At 35.5% G+C, this 13,981-nt stretch overlaps 1 protein-coding gene across 9 annotated transcripts in view; it reads left to right on the top strand.

The window, feature by feature from the left end:
• Window positions 1-13,981, top strand: part of LOC140135502 (septin-7-like) — a 92,161-nt gene that overhangs the window by 57,570 nt on the left and 20,610 nt on the right. For 7 of the 9 annotated variants that reach the window (XM_072157025.1, XM_072157024.1, XM_072157020.1 and 4 more), the window contains 5 exons: window positions 149-175; window positions 4,679-4,775; window positions 5,880-6,042; window positions 11,823-11,970; window positions 13,304-13,452. In XM_072157025.1, the coding sequence (XP_072013126.1) occupies window positions 149-175; window positions 4,679-4,775; window positions 5,880-6,042; window positions 11,823-11,970; window positions 13,304-13,452 (584 nt within the window). The remainder of the gene's footprint in view (window positions 1-148; window positions 176-4,678; window positions 4,776-5,879; window positions 6,043-11,822; window positions 11,971-13,303; window positions 13,453-13,981) is intronic. The other 2 variants (XM_072157023.1, XM_072157026.1) reach the window with 1 other exon arrangement.

Below are 13,981 nucleotides of genomic sequence, written 5' to 3'. Positions count from 1 at the left end.
CATCATCATCGCAATTTCATATTATTACTGAAAATACATAATGCAATGCATGATGAAAACAAATTCCATTTGCCATATTCAATACTTCATGCTAAATAATGTAATAATTAAACAGCCAAATAAATTGTTGTTTTCTTCTACTTTCCAGTATGGCAAAAAAATAACTAAACCACAGGTAAAATGAAAGTTTAATTATGGTGGTTCCCTATATCCCATGTTGTAGTGTACCCCCTGACCATTTGTAATGTTATCCCTATATAGCGTGGAGGATGACCAGCAATGGATTGTAATGCACTTGTCCATTAAACTAACTGTGTTAATTGCTCTTGGACTATTCTAAAGACTTTCTAAGATTAGATGTGTCAAGAAATTGATACAAATAAACAAATGCCTTCCAGTACTTTCAGATCTCATAGAGAATTGATTTATGAACCACGAGAATTGTCATGAATAAACCTCGCATGTATTTGAGGGCATGGATATATCCGTAAATAGATTCGGTTAGAGAAGAACTATAAAGGTATTAAAAGGTTCATGCCTGTTACAGGCCGGAGTGCCTATCTCTCTTTCGAAGTGACTTTGGCAAGAGTCCTCTGTGATAAATGATGATGTGGGAGGTCTGCCACTCCCCCGGCACAACAAGTGTGTTTACCTTCCCAGCATAATCTGGTACCCATTTGTACACCTGGGTGTAGGGAGACAATGCTTTGTCTAAGGGCACCACCGGGTTCAAGCCCGCAAACTCCGATTTTGAGTCGGAGCCTGTGACCCCATGAATCATGCTGGAAGTTAAACCTATAGTCCAGTCAAATTAGACCATTCTTCCAGATTTATATGCTTGTATTGTTGCAACACTTTTCACCGAAGAAGAGCACAGATCGTTGAATCAAAAAAAGTTCTTAGAATAGCCACTGAGTATTAACAAGGGTCATTTGATGGACAGTGCACAAATAGGCGGACATACTCCACATACATTTGTAGAGTGTTGTTCAGTTGTGTTTGTATAAATATTTGATGTGTGTTACCTGTTCAAAAAAATGCATGCTTTGTGTAATGTAATGTCTTGCCAAAGTGTTTGAAGATACCAGGTAGTGTCATTTGTTTGTTGAAACCTGCTAAACTCTTCAAACAAGTTGAATGGAAATGTTGAATTGTTGCTCAGTATACATGTGTTTAAATCGCAGGGGAAACAATTATATTTCAACTCCAGTACCGATATCATGACCTCAATACTTTTGGTGTCGACTTTGAATGCTACTTATGCAGTAGAAGTTACCAAACTTTGTTGTAGAAGTGATACATGTAGATGTAGCCATTGTCCATTCAACTTATGAATCAAGAGTAGATTAAACCCCTTCTGCCGAATCTGAATCTTTTCTTCTTTCCTTCTGCAAACTTGCATCTACCCTTTTCTTAAGCTGTCCAATGTTGTTGTAGTAAAATTAGTTGAAGTGTTGCATGATTAGGAGCTGTAAATAAGACAGCAGCTAGAATCCCTGCTTCCACACTCTTTTCAAACTCACCAAAGACTAATCACCATCAAGTAAAGTCCCAGCAACACCCGTTAATGAGGACCTGTCATTTTCATGAAGTGCAATGTATGAAACGGCTTTGCACATACAGCATGTTTTACAGTCTTTTGTGCAAAAGATGAAGACTCGTAACATGAAGGTACACAATAGTACCATGATTTGTAAGACATGCATGCATGGTTGAGCGATCAGCCCTCATGAATATGCGAGAATTATCAGCATACAAAGGACAGGAACTTTGCCTGTTGGTGAATGGTCTGTGTGTTGTCACAGGGGTGTGATTTGTCTGGATTTTTCCAGATTTTCCGTATTTTTTGTGGCCAAAATTTACTTAATTGTATTGATTTCAGCCTGTTTTTGGTTATTTTTGTTCGATTTCAAACTGGTTTTTTTTTGGATTTTTTACTATTTTCTGGATATTTCACAAGCTTTGAATTACACCCCTGTCTGTACTTTTCACCCACTTTCTCAAACTCTTTAACCAAGTTAAATCTAGGTTTCCATTGCATCCAAAATGCTCAGACTCGATTGTAAGACTTAACAAAAGGTTTAGGCTCTACTATGACAAGGTCTGACCTGCATTTTCTCGATAACTTCCATTACATATTATCGCTAGTTCTGGTGAATTTTTGTTAAGCATGCTAGTTCATATCGTTGTAATTGTTGTTTTTAAACCAAAATAGACTAGAAACTGGTTATTGCATTGTGGGCATGTTGTCATGGTTTGGGTTATGTGATTGGCATGTACAAAGTAGTAGTCATGAGTTCAGACTAACGGTAGTATTCTAATAAAGCATACATTTTAGTCTGAAACTTTGAAAGTTTCAGTTTATTTACTATTGTAGTTAAACATGTACAGGATGTACGGTATAATATCAAGTAAGTTGTACAGAATTATATTGAAGGATATATAAGTTCATATTTCATTTTAGAGATTATTTCTGTAATTTTGTCAGTTGGATTAGGTATTATAATATTTCAACCTTTGTAGGATTAAGTTGTGTCAGAAATGAAAATTTGCGCTCTTAGATTGAGGAAGTTGTAATTTGAGGATTAAGGAAATCATACAGGGTGACTACAAATTGTATTACGTTTATTTATGCAGGATTTGAAGGATGGTTGAGATACTCTATCAAACATTGGGAATTCTATGTTTTAGCATACCGTAGTTATTATTGCATATTAAATTCGAGATTAATGACTGAATATGATTTTGTCGTAGTACAAATGACAACAATCAATGCACATGACCCTGACTTTTTCACCAGGAGGAGTGCATTGTGATTAGACTTCTCCGTAGTCCACTTGCCAATTGTGCACTACTCTGGCTATTACATTTAAGCTTAAAACTCTGATTTAATTAATGAGTGCACAATTGATAGATTTTCACAACTGATCTTTTCAGTCACCGACGCCCTCTGTTTGTTAGCTTCCCAAGTGGACTACTGACTTTTTTTTGAGAGTTAGGCCAATTTCTGGCCTAACTAAAATTGGTGATGATGTAATGCATCTTTAAAAATGAATCTGGCTTGTGATTGGTCGCCCAGACCTCGTTATTGTTTAAATCCTCCCGACGCGTACTGGTACCATTATAACTATACATGGTACACAGCTATCTAGGGAATGCGGCGCTTTTGTGCTGGTGGATGAACGTATGCATCTAGCGCGTATTGTACCACCATGCTTAGTCTTGTGGTTAGATTTTATTGATAAACAAGTATGATTGACAGTGTGTGAGTCATGGGTAAAGTTCTGCTTAAAAGTGAAAGTCCATAGTCGATAATAAACTGGCAGATTCTAAAATTAGAATTGTTCAGTATTGAAGTGTCATTATAATCACAGTTATAATTATGCCATTATGATATGTTGCATTCAATAATATAAGCCTCGTGAGGGCCTATACTTTACTTTTACTGTCACAAATATAATTATATAGCCTAAACTTTTTCATAACCATTTTATACTAGTATTTTGATGTAGGCCTACTAAATATCAGTATAATTTCGAGTTCAACTGAATGCGTTCATCATGATTAATAACATTTTTATTTATCAAAAATCGACTATGGCATAGTCTACATTGTGATGAGAATATTTATTTAGGTTGACAAAGTGCTAATTTTACTTCCAAGCATTGAAATTGTAAAAAAACAATACCATAACAAGTGTATGTATTTTAAAATGTAAACTTTATTTTTACAATTTTACAGAAATGAAAATGAGTAGACACCCTGTATGAGTAAATTTACAGTGAGAGGAAATGTATTTCCCATGTTTGAACTTTTTTTGTCACTTGTTTGTATAACTATGACAATATGTAAATATGTAATAATGTTAATCATACTCGTAGAAATAGAAATTCTATTGCTCATGGTAAAAGGCAAACATGGGGCATTAAACATCATTGGTGCAAATAATTGCATGGGTTCTTTACATAGTGCTTATGGTTCTAAAGTTGATCCTGATAGATCTATTTATAGTTGGGAGGGTACGTTCATTGTAGATCGTATCTAACTTCATCGTTGTAAAGTTTCAAAAGCTCAACTGACAAGATCTATCTGGCACTTGTGGTTTCTACATTTCTTGTACAGGTCCGCCACTTCCATATTTTGTAAATTGCACTCTCTACATCAACAAGATATTCCAAGGAATGGTGATAGACCTATAGACTTTGCTCTTTCTGAAATGCCATGTCGGAGTAATATTTCTAGTCATAGAGGTTATAGTCATAGAGTGAGAAGCTGAGAACTAGGACATCTGGATCAGAAAGCACTATGTAGAATGTCCCATTTGAATCATTGGTGTAGAACTATTATATTGCATAACCTCATCATAATCATGCCACACAATAATCTGGCAAATTGGGTTTGCTTTTTAAACTCATTCACACTTGATAGTAACTTGGATACATATTTTAGTGGAAGACACTTTACTTCACAGGGATATTGGTGGTAGTATTGGTCTTAAATACTAGTATCACAATTCAAATTTGATTCAATTATAAAACTGCACAACTTCCTATAAATAACACAAATATATTGTCTCAAAGGGATTGTAGTAGTTAGGTGATATGATCAAAGGGTAGTTTCAAACTTTTGTAGAAAAACCTTGATTAATTTGTCAATTTTGTGGATGTTTTGTTTTCAGGAGAGAGTACCATTTGCTGTTGTAGGTAGTAACATGATCTTGGAATGCAACGGCAAGAGGGTCAGAGGTCGCCAGTATCCATGGGGTATTGCAGAGGGTAAGAATACTGAAAGAGATGTTAACTACATAACAGTGATTATATGAAATGATCATCTTAAATGATACTCAAATAATTCAATGCTGGACTCCACCCGTTATGAGCTTTGTGCCAAGGCACTCACAGTGTGTGCGTAATATAGTGATTTTTGAAGTATTCAAAACCCTCTCTGAGACAAAAGTTGTCTCAATGTTAGTAGGTCTGTATTGATACCTACCATCACCCCCTCAACTCAAGTCAGATAAGGACATGAGAGTTAGATACTACAGTAGAAATTTCATTTCAATGAACACAGCTACCAACAGTGTGACGATTCTCTGTTCACTCTATGTAATGAACGCTTCTGTGTGCGTAATGCATAAGTGAATCCATCCATGCTAACTCGGTTAACTGATTAGTTAGTATTTTCATTATTGTATCCACGATCATGCGTTAGCGTTATACTTAGAGAATAAGCGATAGGAATTTTTATTTTGCCTATCCTCTACCGTGTGATAGGCGACAGGCAGGTCCAATATTTTGAGTAGTGGATGCCGGGCGCAGCCGTATCCACTACGATAAAAATATTGGACCTGCCTGTCGCCTCATCATAGGTAGAGGATAGCAAAAAAAAAATTCCTATCGCTTATTCTCATTCTTAGTCAGTTAAATATTATTTTAATAACTGTAAACAATTTTTTAAAGCAAAAACTAAGTTACCGTCATAAAAACTCCCCTCATTATAAAATGAACAAAACTTGTTTACAACTTCACGTATTCTGTTGCGCGTACTGCTAGTGCGTTCGCGTATTCCGCACTAGTCCACGCATCCAGCGCGATACATACGCCAAGCACCTCTACACGCGTGTTACGCATTATCAAGACGCATGATGACGTGGGGTCGCGTCTACGGCCTGATAGACGGCACCCGAAATCATGCGATTGTCCAATCAGAAATGTGTCTACGAACTAGACCACTCCCACTGACTAAGAATTTGAAATATGCAACATACGGATCGCGTACAGCTGCTGGCAGCTGTTTTCATTCAAATGAAATTTTTACCAGAAAGTAATTAATTTACATGCCGTTTAAAACTTTGTATCTGCTATTTTCTTCCTTTCCAGTTGAGAATTTGGAGCACTGTGATTTCATCCCACTTCGTAATATGCTAATCAGAACACACATGCAAGACCTTAAAGATGTGACCAACAACGTCCACTATGAAAACTTCAGGTGCAAGAAGCTGACGGCAGTGACAGCCGGCGAGGGCAAGAGACCCAATCCCAAGTAAGTCATAATTGAAGCAGGTAAAAACCTATGTGGAATTATTGGACAAGACCGAGAATCTGGTAGTTGGTTTGCTTGAAGAATCGGAAATGAAATGGCCAATAAGCGTGATAAGTGGTAGTTGTGGACTTCTTGAAGGATGGGCCAATTTTTTTTTTCATCACAAGTTTTCACCTCGATTGAATGGCTTTGACCCTCACTCCCATCTATGAAGTTTCATGCTGGGTTTCAATCTGTTTTCATACAGCCTAAAATGTGCATTTGAAAGCCCCAGGGAATACTGTGCGTGAACAATAATTGGGTTAATAATCAACACATTTTGGCTTACAAATCCAAACTAAACATCAATCAGATCTAATATTTCACAGATTCAATGAGACCACAAATTTAACCACTTCTGGGTTGAGGAGTTGACGTGGCGATCAAGCTGTTGATCAGACCATGGTCCTTTAATGGTCCTCTAATTCTTTGGTCATGTAAATAATCTCTCATGGTTCTATCAGTAGCATTCAGTAAACACTATTTTTCTATCTATAAATAATGAATATAGACCAGACAAGATTAGCATCCTTAGAATCAATCAAAACTTCACTTTAGGACTCAATCTTAACTTATCTATCAACTTGCCTGTTAGCATAGATTGGTCAAATCCCCTGGATTCTAACTTGCCTGGTTATATTTAGTATATTTGCATAGTTAGTTAGTGCATGACCATGCAAGTATTGAGTGACTTTATGTGAGATTATACACCTATCAGGTTCAAATTTGCCTGTGCGTGTATTATACAGCCATGCTACAACTTTGCCCTATGTATTTATAACACTGAATTTACCATTTTGGAAAATCCAGAAAGCCATTGTGATCGAAACCCTGATGATGTTTCGTTGATGTGTACTGAAGTTTAATTTGACAGTATTGCACAAGATATGCACATCAAAGATAATATATGAGGGTTTCATTCCCAAAGGCTTTCAGAATATACCAAATGGGCTATACGCACATTTGAGGTTTCTCTACCAGATGTCGATTTGTACCAAAATTCTTTCTCACAAGGTAATATGCATATTGCATAACAATAGATACAGGTCAGAGGTTAATCCATCTTTCTTTAGCAATATGCATTGTATTGTGGGAAGGAATGTTGGTACAAATCGACATCCGGTCAAGAAATCCCAAAAGTGCGTATTGGCTAGGGGCAAGTGTCAACTTTGAGCCCAGGTACACTCTCTTAATCTGGCTTGATGTATGTTATAAATTATGTGCCGCTATCATGCGCTACTTGCTTGGCTTGTAACATCCACCAAAGTCATTGTGCACAGGTGACATCTCACAAACTGAATGAGCTGCGGCCTTGGAAACAAAGTTGCACTTACAACAAGTTTCCTCAATTATTGTTCGTAATCTCTCTTTTAAACTGATTATAGATAGTTCAGTTACCTACTAAGACAATCAAACTTATTTTAACTCCATGAGAACTACCTGCCTGTTGGTCAAAAAGAAGTTTTCATTATCAATTGGACCAATCGGCAACATTGTTAGAATAATTTCACCAAGCAAAAAAATGGGGGTGAATTATTTGCAAAACTCCATTCTGATTGGTGATTAAAATGAAGATATCATGTAATTGACCAATCAGAGGCAATGTTAGATCGGCAGGTAGTACTCAGGGGGGTAATGTAAAGGTGTAGTTTGTAATAAACAGACATTATAAATGTTTGGAGTAGATACAATTCACAAGTGCTAGGCATGGTTATCCTCCCCATACACATATAGTTGTCTCCCAACCCTGTTTGTAATGCAGCCCTTACCAGTTCACTTTCTGTGTGTTGGTGTTTTAGTAGATTTATAGATCAGTAAAAAGCAGTAGTAAACTTGGAATATATCAGAGGTCTGCATACTAAGTATGTGCTAAATGTTTACAAGAATTTTAAGATCATTAATAAGTGCATATGGGAGAGGACAATCTTCGTATGTCATTTTATTTTTAACATTGAAAATTCAGGAGGTATTAAAGGGAACAATCCAAAAGATTGATGATATTATAAACAAAGCTGCCTAATTGTGAAATGTTGGAAATTAATATTTCTGCATCAATATGTTTGCAAACATAGTCAATCTTTTTGCCCATTCCCTGAGCCTTTCCTGAATGTTCTTCAGTTTAACAAAGGTCTTGTTAATACAAACAGTGTAAAATTAAACCTCATTTATGTCATGTATATTTCAAAACACAAGCATTTTTCAAAAAGAATATAAACCTGAAGTTTGGATTTTCTCTTGGTTGGTATATATTTAACTAAGATATATTTAGCTATGTGTGATTGTCTGCATGTTTACATGTTATGTGCATTGCTTTAACACTGCACTGTAAGCTGAACTTCCAAATGTCACAAGTAGATTAAAACTAGCTACAAACATTCTGCATGCTTTATAGTACACACATTACTGTGTCTCCGCATGACGATACTTTGGTGAATGGAGGGAAGTACCCAATAAATTATAACCATCAAACAGTTCCTCCATGTTTTGAACAAAAAATGTGTTTTCTATCTTTTAAAATTAGGTATTAAATGTTTCATTCCAAGGTACCCTGTACAGGTAGGGCTAATGCTAATAGTTGGTAATTTTAGGTTTTTAACATGGATTACGAACAGCACCAATTAAAAAATGCAGGTTTTATTTAGCTATGGTGCATGCACATTTATGTTATTAATGTCAAACTGAATCAAAACAACCACTTTAAAACCGTTCCATTTCTTTAAATTTTCTAATCTTTGCAATTACTCAAATTATTTTTTTAACAAGTAATCAAATTTTAGGGAGTATTGTAAGCTACATCTGATTTTAGTCAAAATTAATTTTGATATTGTAAATAATATTTTTTATTTGATTTGGAAATATTGTTGAAAAGGGAAAATAGTGAGAAATTTAGAAAGTTATAATTATCGTATCCCAAGCAGAATAGGTTCTGAATGTTTTTTATGATTTGATCATTAATTACTTCGATTAGTGCTTTTGATACGTTATTTCACCCACTGACCCACATTTAGTGTGAGTTCATTTTACGAACATTAGGATAATAATGTAGGTGCCTAGTTTGCATGACCATATTTTAAGGATACATGGATTTAGATTTGACTAATTTTGATCGTTTGTTAACACTGCTGTATGTTGAGATGCATAAAATTCTGCATGAGATAGAACAAGAAGCTATCAGTAAAGTCTTAGGCCTAATTATTGTAGTTTCAGTATGGGAAAAAATTCCCATTATTTCTACCACTTAACAATGCATGATTGAAACCAGATACTAGTATTAGTGTTCTCTTTATAAGAATTACGAAGTATATTACATCACCATTTCTATTATTAGTATTAGCATTAGCATTGATAATAAATTATTCAATAATTTTTTTTTTTGTGCATTTATCTTGATTTTCTATCAGTATGCGTTGTATATACTGATTCATTTGCAAGAAATGCTATGATTGTAGTGATTCTGATTTTCTTGACATTGTGGAAATTAATATCAAAGAACAAAATAATCTGATCCAAGAATTGAGGTGCTTTCCAGATACACATGTATTGTACCTTATCTTGCAGTAAGAGTTTTCAATGATGTTGTTAGTTTTATTTTTACAGATAGTATACAGTATGTAGAGATGCCACTTACATATGTACGACTTATTTATTTTAATGATTTGATGGCACATATGTGTACATCCATATCAAAAGGATGCACTTGTCGGCTGCTACATGTGTCTTATTTCACAAAATAGTTTGAAATAAAAACCAGACTCATCTCAAGTGGAGGTCATTTCAAATCATCCCCAAGTCACATGGTTAGGAATGCAGAGAACATTCCTTAACCATGTAACTTGGGGATGATTTGAAGTGACTTCCACTTGAGATGAGTCTGGTATTTATTCCTAGTTATTATGTGAAATGAGACACATGTAGCAACCGACAAGTGCATCGTTTTGATATGGATGTAAACATATGTGTATTACTTTTCATATGTTATAATTCTAGTTATTCAACCTGTTTATATCCTGATTGTCAACTACAGTAACCTTTGGCCATATAGAGGGTATTATGATTTCTTTTGGCTATTTTATAATTCATTTCCAAGAAAATATTGTTAGAATCAATTTTTGTTTCTTTTGTTTCTAACTACAAAAAAATATATAGCGTAATTGCTTTGTAGGTTATTTTTGAAACAGCGGCACATCTGTGTGTTATTGTGTTAACCAATTCTAGTAATTCAACCTGTTTGCATCCCAATTGTCAACTATAGTAATCTTTGGCCATATAGAGGGTATGATGATTTCTTTTGGTTATTTTATAATTCATTTTCAAGAAACATAGTAAACATTATGTTAGAATCAATTTTTCAGGCTCAAATATATCCCAACAAATGTAAAGTTTTGGGTACTTGGTTATATGTCGTTGTAACTTGGTGACTGCATGCGTTCATCTTTCTTTCTATCATTCATACACATCATCTGGGCCATTACACTAGTTTAGGACAAAGGTATGTAGATAATGTGTGTAACCAACGCTGTGTCCTTTCTCTTGTACTTGAAGCAAGTCACATATTCTGTAACATCATGTCAAGGACAATACTTTGGGCTATTCCAGGTGAAATCCACACTACCCCTGTTGAAGATTTTGGAAATATCTTCAACAGGGGGACTGTTTTTCAAATGGAATTGGTCTGGGTTAATCATTTTGAAACTCATACTCCCCCTGTATTATGGCACGACCTATATCTTCCACAACTGGAGTGGGGTTTTCAAATTGAAGTTACTCAATTGTCTATTCTATTCAAAAGTCATACTCCCTCTGTGGAAGACTTAAGCTAAATCTTCCACAGAGGTAGTGTGGATTTCAAATGGAATATCCCAATTCTGATGACTTCTGTATGGGAGAGAGAAAAGAAAAGTTGGTTACTTATATTATCTACCTTTGCCCCCAAACTATGGAATGGTCCATTCTCTTTTCTATCTCTTGTGGGGCCTTCTGGAAAGTCTTCTAAAGAGAGCATCATTTTCTTGAATGGTTTGGTGTGTGATTAGTTGAGTATTGGAATGTATTGTGATCGTATTGTTAATAATATGTTGGGATGTCATGTACTCTTTACCAGATGAGTAATATTGTTGCTGATGAAAATTACAGGAAATATGCTCTCTTCATTGCTCCGAAATTGGTGATGGGAACTGAAAAAATAGTAGTTTTTGGCATAAATAGCTTCTCTTTTTGCCAATGTTGCTGCTGAAGCTCGAAGTTTGTTTTTGTTTGTTTGTTTAAACCTGAAATGTTTGTAGTCAATTTATTTTTTTGTTTTGGAACACAGCAAGCTCTTGTAAGCTTCAAGATTTGATTAAGAACAATATCACAACAAAAATTATCAAATGTAGCCTTTTAGATATAATTTCAACAAGCCAAGGGAATTTCATTTCACATGAAATTTTAGATTTTTGAATGCCTATTGTTTGATCCCAGTGGTGTCTGTGTCCCAACCTTACACACAATTTGCTTATCTAAGAACTGAATATGTTTTCAATATCAGAAAACTAAATAAACAGTTCTGGGTGAGCAGATTTGTCCATCTTTCCTTCTTTCCTACATTTCACCATCCACATCCATCCAGCTTGCATGTCAACCATGCCAATGTACATACGCAAAAAAACAACCTCTACTTCCAAACAAAAGCGGTGCGCATCAAAAAACGCGGATCCCCTCTGTATGGTTTTTCTTTTCTCTCCTGTCTTTGCATCATTTAGAATGTCCGACAAGAACCCACTAGAGCAGTTTGAGAATGAGAAGGATGAACACGAGGCCAAGATGAAGAAGATGGAGAGTGAGATGGAACAGGTGTTTGAGATGAAGGTCAAGGAGAAGAAACAGAAACTCAAGGATTCAGAAGCAGATGTAAGATATGGGTTGGTTGGGTGTTATGTATGTGACTTCTCTCTAGTCCGAAGGGTCGCTAGTCCAAAAACAAAATTCAGTTCGCTAATCCGAAGGTTCTCTAGTCCGAATATAGAATAAGGGTTAGGGTTAGGGTTAACGAGCCTTATTCTATATTTAGACTAGAGAACCTTATTTATTATTCAACTAGCGAACCTTCCGGCTAGAGAATCCGATATTCGGACTAGCGAACCTTTTTCAGAATTCAGACTAGCGAATGGTAAATTACGTGTTCAGACTAGTGAACCTTCGGACTAGGGAACCTTCGGACTAGAGAGTTGTCACCGTTATGTAAGGGGTGGGGGTTGTGGTTTGTGTTGGTTGGGTTAGTCAAGGGAGATCAGTGTAGTAACAGGACACTCTGGGTGTTGCTAGATTGGTGCATTACTAATGAAGTCTTCCCATCGGAAGATGAAACATCTAAAATGTGAGTAAATTATTGCATGGACTTGTTAAACAAAAATGTACCAATAGTATGATATGTAAGATTTGATCTTTCTCCAGAGAAGTCCTTTTGAGAGGGCTCAAAAGATCAGCCCTCTCAAAAGGACTTCTCTAGGGAAAGATCAAATCTTACTCATGTTTACCAACCTAGAGTACCAAGTAATTTCAAATAGTATGATATGTCACAGTCATGATGAACTTGAATATTCAAGGAGTTAAGGCGAGTCGGAATGGTGCCCGAGCTTTGTGCTCAAAGATTGAGAAAAATAAAGCCCACACTCACATGGTAAGGTGTGTGTTCAATATGTGAGATCACAAGGCTTGTTGTAATGGATTTGGTTTTTACCCATGTGCATGCTTTTTCCTGGGAGGGGGAAAATAGCAAAAACTTTTGTTTTGGCCATTATTCGTCATAACTCAATAGCTATAATACATATGGAATTATAAATGTGACAAGTAGCTTCCTTGACTCATTTCCAATAAGATTAGAAATAAGCTTTAAGCAAAATTACCAAAACTGGAAAAATATGCCCAACTCACCCTAAGATGTACATACCAGTACATGTAGCTTGCAGTCAGTTTTGAGAAGAGCAAAGTGTTAACCCCTGACTATCCCAACCCATCCTGGTGTTCTTATAGACCCCAGCAGTAATAAGCTTCAAGATGCTTTCTTGAGTTATCCAGGGTTGTCAAACCCAAACAAATAGAAAATAATAATAATAATAATAATAATAATAATAAAGAAGTACAACATTAATGCTGATATAGTGAGATGATATCAAAAAAATCAGGATAAAATTAACAAGTTTCCAACATAACCAATTACCATTTGTATGTTATTTATGAACAGTTGCAACGAAGGTTGGAACAGATGAAGAAGAGTCTGGAGCAACAACAGAGAGAACTGGAAGAGAAAAGAAGGAACTTTGAGGTGGAAAAGAAGTCATTTGAAGAGAGCCAAAAGATGCAAGATGAACGACGTAAACTGGAAAATTCCAAGTATGTATTTATCAAATGTGTTTGTACTGAAATAAAACAGTGCTCCTTAATTGTGAAAATAATGAAGTGGGTTTATAGGCACAAAAGAATTATTTACATTTCATTTGCAACATATTGTGGGGGCCTGAGATCCATCACAAAATGTTGCCTAATTTTAGCCCATTATGGGGAATTTCCCTAATTCATTGTTTTTGAATTGGGCCAAGTGGAACAGATTTTGAAACTAGAGAAGTGGGCATGTACACTGCAGTCAAAGTTGCCCTTTAGCTTATATGTTTTTGTATTATTGCATATCGTCACCTGCTTCACATACTGTCGTATCTCAAAAGGCTGCCTTTAGTGATTTTTTTAAATTATTATTTTTATCTAATTGTAATGAGATACACTGTAAAATTAACTTTATATATTAATTTTGCGGTATTATTGCAATTGTACAACCTCATGTTCATTCATGAAAGAGAGAAGCATGCTCAAATATCAAATAACAATATAAAATGCAACAATGAAAATAAAAAATCACACAAGGCAG

Source organism: Amphiura filiformis, chromosome 16 (genome assembly GCF_039555335.1).
Source record: "Amphiura filiformis chromosome 16, Afil_fr2py, whole genome shotgun sequence".
Classification (NCBI taxonomy): Eukaryota; Metazoa; Echinodermata; class Ophiuroidea; order Amphilepidida; family Amphiuridae; genus Amphiura; species Amphiura filiformis.
Note: the sequence above shows the minus strand (reverse complement) of the source record. Positions and strands in the feature narration are given on the sequence as shown.